The 12,895-nt window shown below is 37.7% G+C and overlaps 1 protein-coding gene across 1 annotated transcript in view; it reads left to right on the forward strand.

The window, feature by feature from the left end:
* LOC118836602 (meprin A subunit beta-like) overlaps window positions 1-12,895 on the forward strand; it is a 64,024-nt gene that overhangs the window by 13,062 nt on the left and 38,067 nt on the right. The window contains exons 6-7 of the mRNA XM_036743847.1: window positions 739-856; window positions 11,349-11,527. Of these exons, the coding sequence (XP_036599742.1) occupies window positions 739-856; window positions 11,349-11,527 (297 nt within the window). The remainder of the gene's footprint in view (window positions 1-738; window positions 857-11,348; window positions 11,528-12,895) is intronic.

The following is a 12,895-nucleotide window of genomic DNA, read 5'->3' on the forward strand; positions in this document are numbered from 1 at the left end:
AATATTCATGTAGAGAGGTCCTATGTACAGACATAATGAGTCTATAGCTAAGAAGAGGGATTTGGGCTAAAGATAGAAGTTCAGGACCATTAGGGGGCCCAGTAGATAGAGAGGTTGGCCTGGAGTAAGGAAGACCTCAGCCCAAATCTGGCTTCAGACATGAGCTGTAGGGTCTTGGGCAAGTCAATTAATCTCTCTCTCTTTTCTTTTTCATTTTCCTTAGTTGCAATTAGGGATCAAATGAGATAGTGAAAATGCTTAGCACAGTACCTGACACATAGTAAGCACAATATAAATGCCAGTTCTCATGAGGATGAGGATGTTTAGGACCCATCTGCACAGAGGCAGAAGTTGAAGTCACAGAAGTGAGTGAGTCTGCCAAAGGGGAGAAAGAGAAGAGGCCTGAGGACAGGCCCTTGAGGAATACCCATGTTAAAAAATTAGGATGAGAGCAAGGAACAAGCAAAGAAGACAGAGGAGAAGTTAAAGAGGTAGGAGGAGAACTTGGAGGAGATAGTATGTCTGAAGCAAAGGGAAGAGAAAACGTGAAGAATCTCATCTATAGTGTCAAAAACTGCAGATAGACCAATAAAGATAAGACCCAACAAAGGACCTTTGGATTTGGCCATTGGTGGCCTTTGAGACACAGGTTTTAGCTCAGGGGGGAAAGTCTAACTCTAAAATCAGGATCTGATTGGTGATTAATAGGCACTGTTTTTGTTTCCTCTTTTAATTCAGAAATGAATGCTAAAGGAGTTATCCTGCAAGCATTTGAACGGTACCGCTTGAAATCCTGCATCGACTTTAAACCATGGGAAGGAGAAGATAATTATATTTTCGTGTTCAAAGGAAGAGGGTAAGAGAAAGTTCTGACATTCTAAGAATTTCCTGAAAACAGAAGGCTTCTAGCATGTTGTAAATCAAAGCAATCAAAACTCAGGCCATGATCCTTATGTGGTTCAGATGTTTGGTTTGTACATGGAAAGAGGCTTAGGGAGACAGGGAAGAGGCAATAGAATAACTGTAATTAAAGAAAAGATCTGAGTATTATTATATAAATATGTCCAATATTTACAGCTCCGAATACCTATAATGTCAACAAGCAAAAGAGGAGTATCTTCCCTCTGTCTTTTGCTCCCTTCTTCCTTCCCTTCCTTCCTCTTTTTTTCTTCCCCCTTCTTTTTCCCTCCCTCCTTCCTTCTTTCCTTCCTTTTTTCCTTCCTACCTTTCTTCCTGCCATCCTTCCTCCATTTCCTCCCTTCTTCTTTCTTTCCTCTCTCCCTACCTCCCTCCTGTTTTTCTTTCTAAAATGCAATTTCTTGATCCATTTTCTTTTCACATCACAATCATTTCACTGCCTCACGGCATTGAACCTTCCCTTGTGAAAAAGAAAAATACCATAAAACATCTGTCTGATAGCCACATCTGCTGATGTAAACAATATTCTACTTCTCTACATCCCTGTCTGTCTTTCCAGGTTTCTTACATATCATTCCAATTCAGGCATGTGATATTGTAGCCAAACTGGCCTGATTGCTTTTCCTCCTGTGTAGCATTCCATGGTCTGTCTCAAAAGGCTCTCCCCAATTTTTGGAATGCCTTCTCTCTTCACATCTACCTCTTAGAATCATTAACTTTCTTCAAAGTTCTGCTCTAGACCATGTCCTTTGTGAAGTATTTCCTGATTCCTTCAGTTGCTAGTATCACCCTCCTTCCATTACTTTGCATATATTTCTATTCGTACATATTCTTTTTTTAGAATATAAGCTCCTTTCAGGTGAAGACTGCTTCATTGGTCACTCTGTACCCCTTGTGTTAGGTAGGCACATGTGTTAGATAGGACTCAGGAATTGAATCACAGAATTATAGAATTTTAGAGTTGAAAAGCACATCTACAACCTCCTAGTCCAACCCATAGACTGAAAGAATCCCCATGATCACACATTTGCCAAATATTCTGCCTCTTCTTAAAGACCTTTGATGAGGAGCAAGCCACCATCTGAGGGTGGGCATCTCTTTGCACTTTTAGAGAACTGTAATTCTTAGGAAAATTTTCCTGACATGAAACTTAAATTTGCTTCTTTGCATCTTCTCCTCATTGCTTCCAGTTCAGTACTGGAGTACTTTTCTTCTACATGACACCCATTCAGATTCTTGAATAGAGCCAGTATATCCCCAATGAATCTTTTCTTCTCTAGGCTAAACCATCCTATTTCCTGATATGAAAAAGACTCAATGTATATCACCATTCTTGTTGACTGGCTTCTCCAGAAGCTATGCCTTTCTGAATGCAATTCAAGATGTAATGTGCTTTTTTGCTAACCATATCATCCTCCCAAGTCATATTGACATTGTAGTCCTCTCAAAACCTCAGCATTTTTTAGACAAACTTCTGCATAACCATGTCCCTACCTCCCAACCCCATTTGTACTTGTGACATTGATTTCTTTTTAACTCCAATATAAAACATCACATTTTATCCCTAGTAAATTTAATCTTATCAGATTAAGTCCAGTGTTCTACACTGGAAAGATTTTTTTTTGGACCCTGACTGTCATCTAGTAGTAGGTTAGTTATTCCTCCCAGTTTTTTGTTTTTTGTCATTCACAAATTTGACGATCATGCCATCTTTACCTTTATTCAAGAAACTGATTGATAAAAGCATTAAATATCACAGGACCCATTCCCAGGACCCTCTACTGGAGACTTCCTGCCAAGTTGACACTGAACCATTAATGTTTCTTCTTTGCATTTGACCATTCAACCTGTTCTGAGTTTAACTATGATATAGTTCAGACCTATCTTTGCCACGAAATAGTATTTCATTAAATGTTTTTTCTAAAATCTAGACAACTTAACCCTTGTTTGCTTTATAGAGTTACTTTAATCAATTTATTCAACAAATAGTTATTGATTGCCCATAATGTGAAAGATCCTAAGATAGGAACTTCCTAAAATATTCTTTATTTTTTACTTGTAGTTTTTTTGGAAACATTTTATTTTTTCCAATTACATGTAAAGATAGGTGTCAACATTCATTTTTAAATAAAATTTTGAGTTCCAAATTTTTAATCCTTTCCTCTCTCCTATCTCCCCTCCACAAGATGGTAAGCAATCTGATATAGGTTATACATTTACAATCATGTAAATGTATTTCCACATTAGTCATGTGTGAAAGAAGAAACAGCACAAAATGGAAAAGCCATGAAAAACAACAAAAAAGTGAAAACAGTACACTTTAATCTCCATTCAGACTCCATAGTTCTTTCTCTGGATGTGGATTACATTTTTCATCACGAGTCTTTTGGAATTGTCTTAGATTAGAAGAGCTAAGTCAGTCATAGCTGATTATCACACAGTGTTGCTGTTACTGTGTACAATGTTCTCCTGGTTTTGCTCACTTCACTCAGCATCAGTTCATGTAAGTCTTTCTGGGTTTTTCTGAAATCCACTCATTCATCATTTCTTATAGCACAACCATAGTCATGTTTTGTAGTTGTGTTCATATCATTTCTGGGTTTGTCTTGGCAAGTAGACTCCCAAATATTTTATATTGTCTACAGTTATTTTAAATGGAATTTCACTTTCTATCTCTTGCTGCTGGGCTTTGTTGGTAATATATAGAAATATATTTTCTAAGGGTTTACTCATATCCCAAGACTTTGGCCAAGTTGTAATTATTTCAGCTAGTTTTTTAGTTGATTCTCTAAGTATATTCATTTCATCTGCAAAGTGATAGTTCTGTTTCCTTGTTGCCTATTCAAATTTCTTCAATTTATTATGAGAATTATCATAATATTATAGCTATTATTAATAATATTATATATGCTATATACAATATTATAGCTAAAGCTAACATTTCTAGTACAATATTGAATAATAGTGGAGATAATGGGTATCCTTGTTTCATTCCTGATCTTATTGGGAAGGCTTATCACCATTACTGATAATACTTGCTGATGGTTTTAGACAGAAACTACTTATAATTTTAAGGAAAGCTCCATTTATCCTATGCTTTCTAGTGTTTTTAATAGGAATGAGTGCTTTATTTTGTTAAAAGCTTTTCCAGCAACAATTGAGATAATCACGTTATTGCCATTGGTTTTGTTGTTGATATGGTCAATTATGCTGATAGTTTTCCTAATACTGAACCAGCCCTGCATTCTTGGTATAAATCCCACCTGGTCATAGTGTATTATCTTGGTGATAAATTGCTATAATCTCCTTGCTAGTACTTTATTTAAAACTTTTACATCAACATTTGTTAGAGAAATTGGTCTATAATTTTTTTCCTCTGTTTTAGGCATCAGCATCATATTTGTGTCATAAAAGGAATTTGGTAGGATTCTTTCTTCACCTATTTTTCCAAATAGTTTATATTGTATCAGAATTAATAGTTCTTTAAATGTTTGGTAGAATTCACTTGTAAATCCACCTGGCCCAGGGGATTTTTTTCTTAGGGAGTTCATTGTGGCGTGTTCAGTTTCTTTTTCTAGAATGGGGTTATTAACATATTCTATTTTCTCTTCTGTTAATCTGGGCAATTTATATTTTTAAAAATATTCATATATTTGATTTAGATTGTCAGATTTATTAGCATATGGTTGGGCAAAATTGCTCCTAATTATTGCTTTAATTTCCTCTTCATTGGTGGTGAATTCACCCTTTTCGTTTTTGATACTGGTAATTTGGTTTTCATCTTTAATCAAATTAGCCAAAGGTTTATCTATTTTATTGGTTTCTTAAAAAAAACAGCTCTTACTTTTATTTATTAGTTCAGTAGTTTTCTTACTTTGTTATACCAATCTCTCCTTTGATTTTCAGAATTTCTAATTTGGTCTTTAATTAGGGGTTTTAATTTGTTCTTTTTCTAGTTTTTTAATTTGCATGCCCAATTCATTAATCTGCTTTTTCTCTATTCATGCAAGCATTTAGAGATATAAAATTTTCCTTAAGTAGTGCTTTGGCTGCATCCCATAAATTTTGGTATACTGTGTCATTATTGTTATTCTTTTTGATGAAATTATTGGCTGTTTCTATGATTTGTTGTTTGACTCACTCATTCTGTAGGATTAGATTATTTAGTTTCCAATTAATTTTTAATCTGTCCTTTCATCATTCTTTATAAAATGTAATTTTTATTGCATCATGATTTGAAAAGGATGCATTTAATATTTCTACCTTTTTGCATTTGAATGTGAGGTTTTTATGCCTTAATACATGGTCAATTTTTGCATAGGTGCTATGTACCACTGAGAAAAAGGTATATTCCTTTCTATCCCCACTCAATTTTCTCTAGAGGTCTATGATATCTAACTCTTCTAAAATTCTATATACCTCCTTAACTTCTTTCTTGTTTATTTTGTGGTTATATTAATCTAATTCTGAGAGGGGGAGGTTGAAATCCCCCACTAGTATAGTTTTACTGTCTTCCTGTAACTCACTTACCTTGTCCTCTAAGAATTTGGATGCCATACCACTTTGTGCATATATGTTTAGTAATGATATTACTTCATTGTCTATGGTACTTTTTTTAGCAAAATGGATTTTCCTTTTTTATCTCTTTTAATTGGATCTACTTTTGCTTTTCTTTGTCTGAAATCAGGATTACTATCTCTGATTTTTTTTTTGCTTCAGCTGAAACATAATATATTCTACTCCAGACTTTTACCTTCAATCTGTGTGTGTCTGCTTCAAATGTGTTTCTTGTAAACAACATATTGTAGGATTATGGTTCTTAATCCACTCTGCTATCCATTTCTGTTTTATGGGAGAGTTCATCCCATTCACATTCACAGTTATGATTACTAACTGTGTATTTCCCTCTATACTATTTTTCCCTTGTTTATACTTTCTCTGTCTCTGTCCCTCTCTCTTTCTCTCCTTTTCTCTTCTTCTCTCCTTTCACCCTGTCTCTCCTCACCAGTGTTTTGCTTCTAACCATCACCTCCCTCAATCTGCTCTCCCTTCTATCACCTCTCCCTTCTTTTCCCCTTCCTCTCCTACTTCCCTATAGGGTCAGATAGATTTCTTTACCCAACTGAGTGTGCATGTTATTCTATTTTTGAGACAAATCCAATGAGAGTAAGGTTCAAACAGTGCTCACCATCTCCCTTCTTTCCCTCTACTGTAGTAGGTCTTTTATGCATCTTCATGTGATATACTTTACCCCATTCTGCCTCCCCCTTTCTTCTTCTCCCAGTACAATCCTTTTTTTTCACCCCTTAATAAATTTTTTTATCATCACATCAAAGTCAGCTTATACCCACATCTTGTCTAACTATACTCCCTAAGTGTACTGCCCTAATAGAGATATAGTTCTTAAGAGTTACAAGTATCATCTTCCCAAGTTGGTATGTAAACAGTTTAACCTTATTAAATACCTTTTTTTCTTTCTTGGTTACCTTTTTATGCTTCTCTTTAGTCTTGTACTGGAAGATCAGATTTTCTGTTCAGCTCTGATCTTTTCATCAGGAATATTTGAAAGTCCCCTATTTCATTGAATGTCTATCTTTTGCCCTGGACGATTATGTTCAATTTTCCTGGGTAGTTGATTCTTGGTTGTAATCCAAGCTCCTTTGCCTTCTGGAACTTCATATTACAAGCCCTCTGATCCTTTAATGTAGAAGCTGCTAGGTCCTGTGTAATCCTGACTATGGCTCCTTGATATTTAAATTGTTTCTTTCTGGCTGATTGCAGTATTTTCTTGACCTGATAGTTCTGGAATTTGGTTACACTATTCCTTGGAGTTTTCATTTTGGGATCTCTTTCAGAAAGTGCTTAGTGGATTTTTTCAATGACTATTTCACCATTTGGTTCTATGATATCAGGGTAGTTTTCCTTGATAATTTCTTGAAAGATGCTGTCCAGGCTCTTTTTTTGATCATGGCTTTCAGGTAATCCAATAATTCTCAAATTATCTCTCCTGGATCTATTTTCCAGGTCAGTAGTTTTTCCAACAAGGCATTTTACATTATATTCTATTTTTTCATTCTTTTGGTTCTGTTTGACTGATTCTTGCTGTCTCATAGAGTCATTGACTTCCACTTGTCCAATTCAAATTTTTGAGGAATTATTTTCTTCACTTAGCTTTTGTACCTCCTTTTCCGTTTGGCCAATTCTACTTTCAAAGGAGCTGTTTCCTTCAGTGGATTTCTTTCCTATTTGGCTGATATTATTATTATTATTATTATTATTATTATTATTATTACTATTATTTGAGGGGGGGGAGGCAGGGCAATTGGGGTTAAGTGACTTGCCCAAGGTCACACAACTAGTAACTGTGTTACATGTCTGAGACCGGATTTGAGCTTAGGTCCTCCTGACTCCAGGGCCAGTGCTCTGCTCACTGTGCCCTAGCTGCCTCTGGTATTATTTTTAAGGAGTTGTTTTCTTTAGTCAACTTTTGTTCTTTCTTTTCCAAGCTGTTGACTCTTTTTTCCATAATTCTCATGCATAACTCTCATTTCTTTTACCAATTTTTCTTTTACCTCTCTTACTTGAGTTTTAAAATCTTTTTTGAGTTCTTTCAAGTGGATTTTGGGGCTTAAGACCAATTCATATTCCCTTCTGAGGCTTTACATGTAGTCGTTTTGACATTGTTGTTATCGTCTGAGTTTGTTTTTAGATATTCCCTTTCACCACAGTAGCTTTCTATGGTCAGGGTTCTTTTTGGTTTTTAAGTTGAACTCTGCTCCTGAGGTACAAGAGGCACTGTCCCAAGTTTCTTGCACTGGGGGGCCAGGGCCCTGGTCACTGGCTTTCTGTCCTGGGTCCTCTGGGGCTGGATGCTTGCCCTCAGTGCTAGGGTGGCCTGGCCTAGTTGCACCTGTTGTATCCTGGGTTCCTGGGCCTGGCAGTTTGCCTGCTGGTTGGAGCCCTCACAGCTGGCCTGCTGTACCACTGTCTTGCTGAGCTAGGACTTCAGGGCCTCAGGTGCTGATCTATGCCGTGGTTAAGAACTTCCTACTGGTCTGCCCAGATACCACCTGTGCTGGACTCCATCCCCTTTCACCCACGTGAGGCAGACCTTTCCTGAAGTCCTTCTAAGTTATCTTCAGCTGGAAAATTGTTTCACTCTGTCTTTTTGTGAATTCTGTCACTCCAGAATTCTTATAGAGGCTTGATTTAACATTGTTTCTGAGGGAAACTGGGGAGATCTAGCTTCTCTCTGCCATCTTGACTCCACCTCTATTTGTATCCTTGTATTCTGAACTTAACAGAATAACCCAACAAATTGAGCATTTCAGTATATCAAGTAGAACACAAAATAGGATTTTATATGGAACCATTAATTTATATTTCATGCTGCCTGCTTTTCTGAAAAGTATATATTAAATTCAATACCTTACATCCAAAATTTTCCTGTTTGTCTTTGCTTCATTCTGTATATCCTCATGTTCATTTCTCTGCACTTTCAAAAATGTTTCAATGGTTCTTCTCTTTTTTCTTTTCTTTTTTCCTTTTTTCTCCTTGGCATCATTATTGTTAATGATCCTTCTCCTTTCCTCCCCTTACCCATTGAAAAGATAAAAAGGAGACCAACCTTTCCAACAAATAAACAGCTGGTCAAAACAAAGTCGCAATATATCTATGTCAAAAAAAAAAAAAACTATGTCTCCTACACTTTGTGTCTACATTTATTGTCAGTAGATAAACTGGGCAGTTTTTCTTTCTTTTTTTGATGAGGCAATTGAGGTTAAGTGACTTGCTCAGGGTCACACAGATAGTAAGTATTAAGTGTCTGAGTCCACATTTGAATTGAGGTCCCCCTCACCTTAGGGTGGGTGCTCTATCTACTGCACCACCTAACTGCCCCATACCAGGCAATTTTCATTTATGATTTCTTGAAATACAGTGTCCAGGCTTTAAAAATTGTCCTCCTTGACCTTTTGTCCAGGTCAGTCTTTTTATAAGAAATTTTAATTTTCTTCCTTTTTTTTAATCATCTTTTGATTTTGCTCTATTACTTCTTGCTGCTTCCTGGAGTCACTGATATGTTTCTTGTATTCTAGTTTTTAAGGAGTCTTTATGTTTATAGTTTACTACTTTCTCTTTTAGGGTACTTACAATTCTTCTAGAACTTTCATTTTATCTTTAATCTCTTTCTTCATTTCTTTTAGGTATTCATGCGGTCATTGTGGAAAACACACTTTTCCTTTAAATCCCTGCTTGCAGTTGTTGTGGAGCTACTCACTCCTCATAGTGTGGATTTGGGGGTATCTCTGGTTCTATAATACTTTTTTAGTAGTCTATGTCTTCCTCTATTTACTCATTTTCCTAGCCTTAGCTCCTGAACTGGCCAGGGCCAGGGCCATACTCTACCTCCTGCTCTGTTTTTAGTTGGGATAGTCCACCCTGATTGACATCAATCTGTTTCACCTGGGTTCCTGTCCTGACCTCCATGTTCAGGTAGTGTGTCTATACTAACACACACACCATACATAGTAGATTTTAGGTTTTCATTTATCTTTTGAGGTTCAGAGCGCTGGATCTTCATGGTCTTCTTTGATATCTCAAGACATAGTGCTAGAAATTTTGGAACCTGGGCATTTGCTTGTCAGAATGCTACAAGTCCCACATTTATCACTGCAATTTACTTCCCAGATCTACGCTGTAGATTATCTACCACTCTTGGGCTTTCTTGTGGAAACTCTGCTCTTTCTCCCTTAATGTTTATAGTTATCTCTGGTCCACTCTGGTCATACTGCTAATGCAACTGTGAACTCCTATTTGAGGACTAATGGGTATAGTTTAAACATGCCAAATAATCATGCCTCTTAGCATCATCTCCAAAAGTGGTGTAACCTTTGAATTTATTGTTAGTCATCATCAAATAGCATAATATCAGTCATTTACCGATTTGTGCCTTGTGTTTTGGTGCTATTTTTCAGTATGAAAAGGCGTATTGACAAAGAGACATTTTCCATAGGTGCCCACTGTGGCACAATCACATTCTGCCATGAGTAGTTGTATTCAGAAAACTTTCCTTCATTAATTGAGTTTCCTTCTCTTTCTCTTCTCTTCACCTCTCAATTATTTTGCTGTTAATTGAGATTGTGGATTATTAGGGCTCTTCATTGCTTTTGTTTGTTTCTTTCTATCCATCTTCCCTTCACCAACTTTACTGTTTGTGAATCCCTTCAGTAGTGCATGAGCAGGAGCAGGGAGCAGAGGTAAGGGTGGAATCGATCTGTTATTTGTTAGCCTTTCTGCCTGGCAAAAGTTTGGTGGGGGAGTAATTTGAAAGTGTAAGAAATGGGAGGAGGAGTTTTGTTTCCACAGAACTAAAGGTGTGCTTCCCTGCCCTCCCCCACCCCAGCTTTAGCAGAGACCAGGCCTCAAGGTCGGTCAGGTGAGAGGTCAGAGGCTTGTACGCATGTGCATACTTTTTGAGAAGGCAGTCTAGGGAATTAGAGAGGCCAAACCCACTTGAACCTGTTCAAGCTTATCTAGGGTCTGGTCTTGGTCAAGAATCCAGGCCTACTGATTTGCATAATTTGCATATGTTAAAGAGGGAAAGTAGGGGAAGTAAAAGAATATAGTTTAATCCTAAACTAAGACAAGGAAAATCTAATTAACTTCACTTTTGCTTCTGTATCCTTATTATCCTATTTATATAAACTGTATAACCTAGGAAAACTATGTAAAAAACAAAGATTGTAAACTAACCATGACTCTAGCAGGAGTGGAGGGAATGGTTACCCCTGCTCCTGCAGCTGTATCAGTGTGAGTGTTCCTGTGAGCACTACACCCGCTCTCTCGGAGGTAATAAAATGCCTTCCTCTGCCCACTCTGGTCCTGAGTTCTTTGGGTGTGAATGGGCAAATCACATGGATTTTCCTAAGGTCAAGTGAAGGGAAGCAACAGGCAGCAGAAGCTCGCCGGGATTACTCCTGGATCTTGCCTTGGGGTGTCCTGTGATCCCCACTGCAGTGTTAAGAGGGCTACCACTCTGGATTCCCTTGGGGAACCCTGTGGTCTGCATGGCCTTCTTAAGGGGATATCACTTGGGACTTCCGGCCCTGTCTCGGGAGCCTTGTGATCTTATTGCCATCCTAAGGGGCCATCACTTGGGTCTTCCTTAGGGTCTGACCCCTAGGAGGCCCTGTGATCCCCACAGATTAAGGGATGGCTACCACTTGGTCTTCCTCTGGGAGTCCTGTGGTCTGTACAGCCTTCCCTAGGGATTATCACAGGGTTCTTCCTCAGGACTTTGGCTCTGCCTAGGAAGTCCAGTGATCCCCAAAACCACGTTTCTCACAAAAGTTCACTTGAAGCTTAGAGATCTGGGGAGCACAACTGGGTTCCCATGTCAGTTGCCTTACTATTTTATGCCTTGTTTTTAGGTGCTCTTCTTCAGTAGGAAATGAGCGTGTTGGCCAGCAGACCCTTTCCATAGGAAGAGGCTGTGACGTAATAGGTGCAGTTCAACATGAGTTCCTACATGCCCTGGGATTCTGGCATGAGCAGTCCCGTCCAGATCGAGATGACTATATTATAATAATGAATGACAGAATTTTGCCAGGTACAATTTCCTTGCCTGTTTTCCTTTTTGTATAAAAGAGTCAAGAACTAGAAGCAGGAGGGAGGTAGTCTCCTTTCAATCATTAGTGGGTAAACAAGCTTTCTTAAGCACTTATTTTGTAACAAACTTTGGCAATACAGAGAAAATGAAAAGAATGGCACCTGTCCTCACAGAGTTCACATTCTAATGAGAGAGACAGCATGCAAACAACTATTTACATAAAAAGACATATTCAATGTAAATGGAAGACACTCTTAGAGAGAAGGCATTGGCAAGGGGAAAGGCCAGTTATAGGCTACAAGGCTGACATAAGAAGGGTGAGCATTTCAGGCTTAGAGGGTAGCAAGTGAAAAGGCACAGAGGCAGGAGATGGAGGGTCATGTTTAAGGAACAGCAAGAAGACCATTGTCACTGGATCATCAAAGAACTGGGGGTATGTGTGGAATAAGGCATTAGAAGAGTATAAATGTATTAAGGGGACAGGTTGTCAAGAACTTTAAAATTCAAACAAAAGATTTTATGTTTGATCCTGATGTAATTGGAAGCTGATAAATAGATATGGGAATCATCTGTTTAGAGATGATTACTGAAACCATATGGGATGATGGGATCACCCAGCTAGATCATACAGAAGAAGAAGAGAAGGGCAAGACCAGACCCCTGGGAGACACTCACAATTGGTGCTCATTGCTTGCATGATATTCCAGCAATGGAGACCAAGAAGGAGCAGTCGGGCAGCCAGGAGAAGAACCAAGAGAGAGCAGTGTCATGAAATCTCAGAGAGGAAAGAATATCAAGGAGAAGATGCATAACAGCATCAAAGGTTTTGAAGAAGTTAAGAAGGATGAGAACTGAGGGGGAAAAGCCATTGGATTTGATAATTAAGATTAATTTGTCAATTAATTTTAGAAGGAGTAGTTTTAGTTTGATGATGAGATCAGTGAGAAGAAAGGAAGTGGAAACAGAATTTACAAGAATTTAATCACAAAAAGAGAGACATAGGAGAGAGGTTAGTGAGGACGGTTGGATCGAGTGAGAGTGAAGCATAGAGGTATTTGTAGGTAGCAATGAAGTAGCCACTGGACAAGGAAAAATTGAAAATTATTGAAACAGTGGCAGCTGTGCAGAGAGATGAAGAAATTGAATCTCAAAGTGCTTAATAGATTTGTTCAATGTCACATAGCCAACTAAGGCAATTGTAGAGCCAGAATTTGAAACTAATTATGGCACTTTCCATTAATTATGCTGCCTTCCATATATAGCTAGCATCTTAATATGATATTTGCAATAGTATACTATATTTAAAGTATAAATATTATATATTATTATACTATATACAATGTAACTATTAACTAAGTAAATAATTTA

Source organism: Trichosurus vulpecula, chromosome 1 (genome assembly GCF_011100635.1).
Source record: "Trichosurus vulpecula isolate mTriVul1 chromosome 1, mTriVul1.pri, whole genome shotgun sequence".
NCBI lineage: Eukaryota > Metazoa > Chordata > Mammalia > Diprotodontia > Phalangeridae > Trichosurus > Trichosurus vulpecula.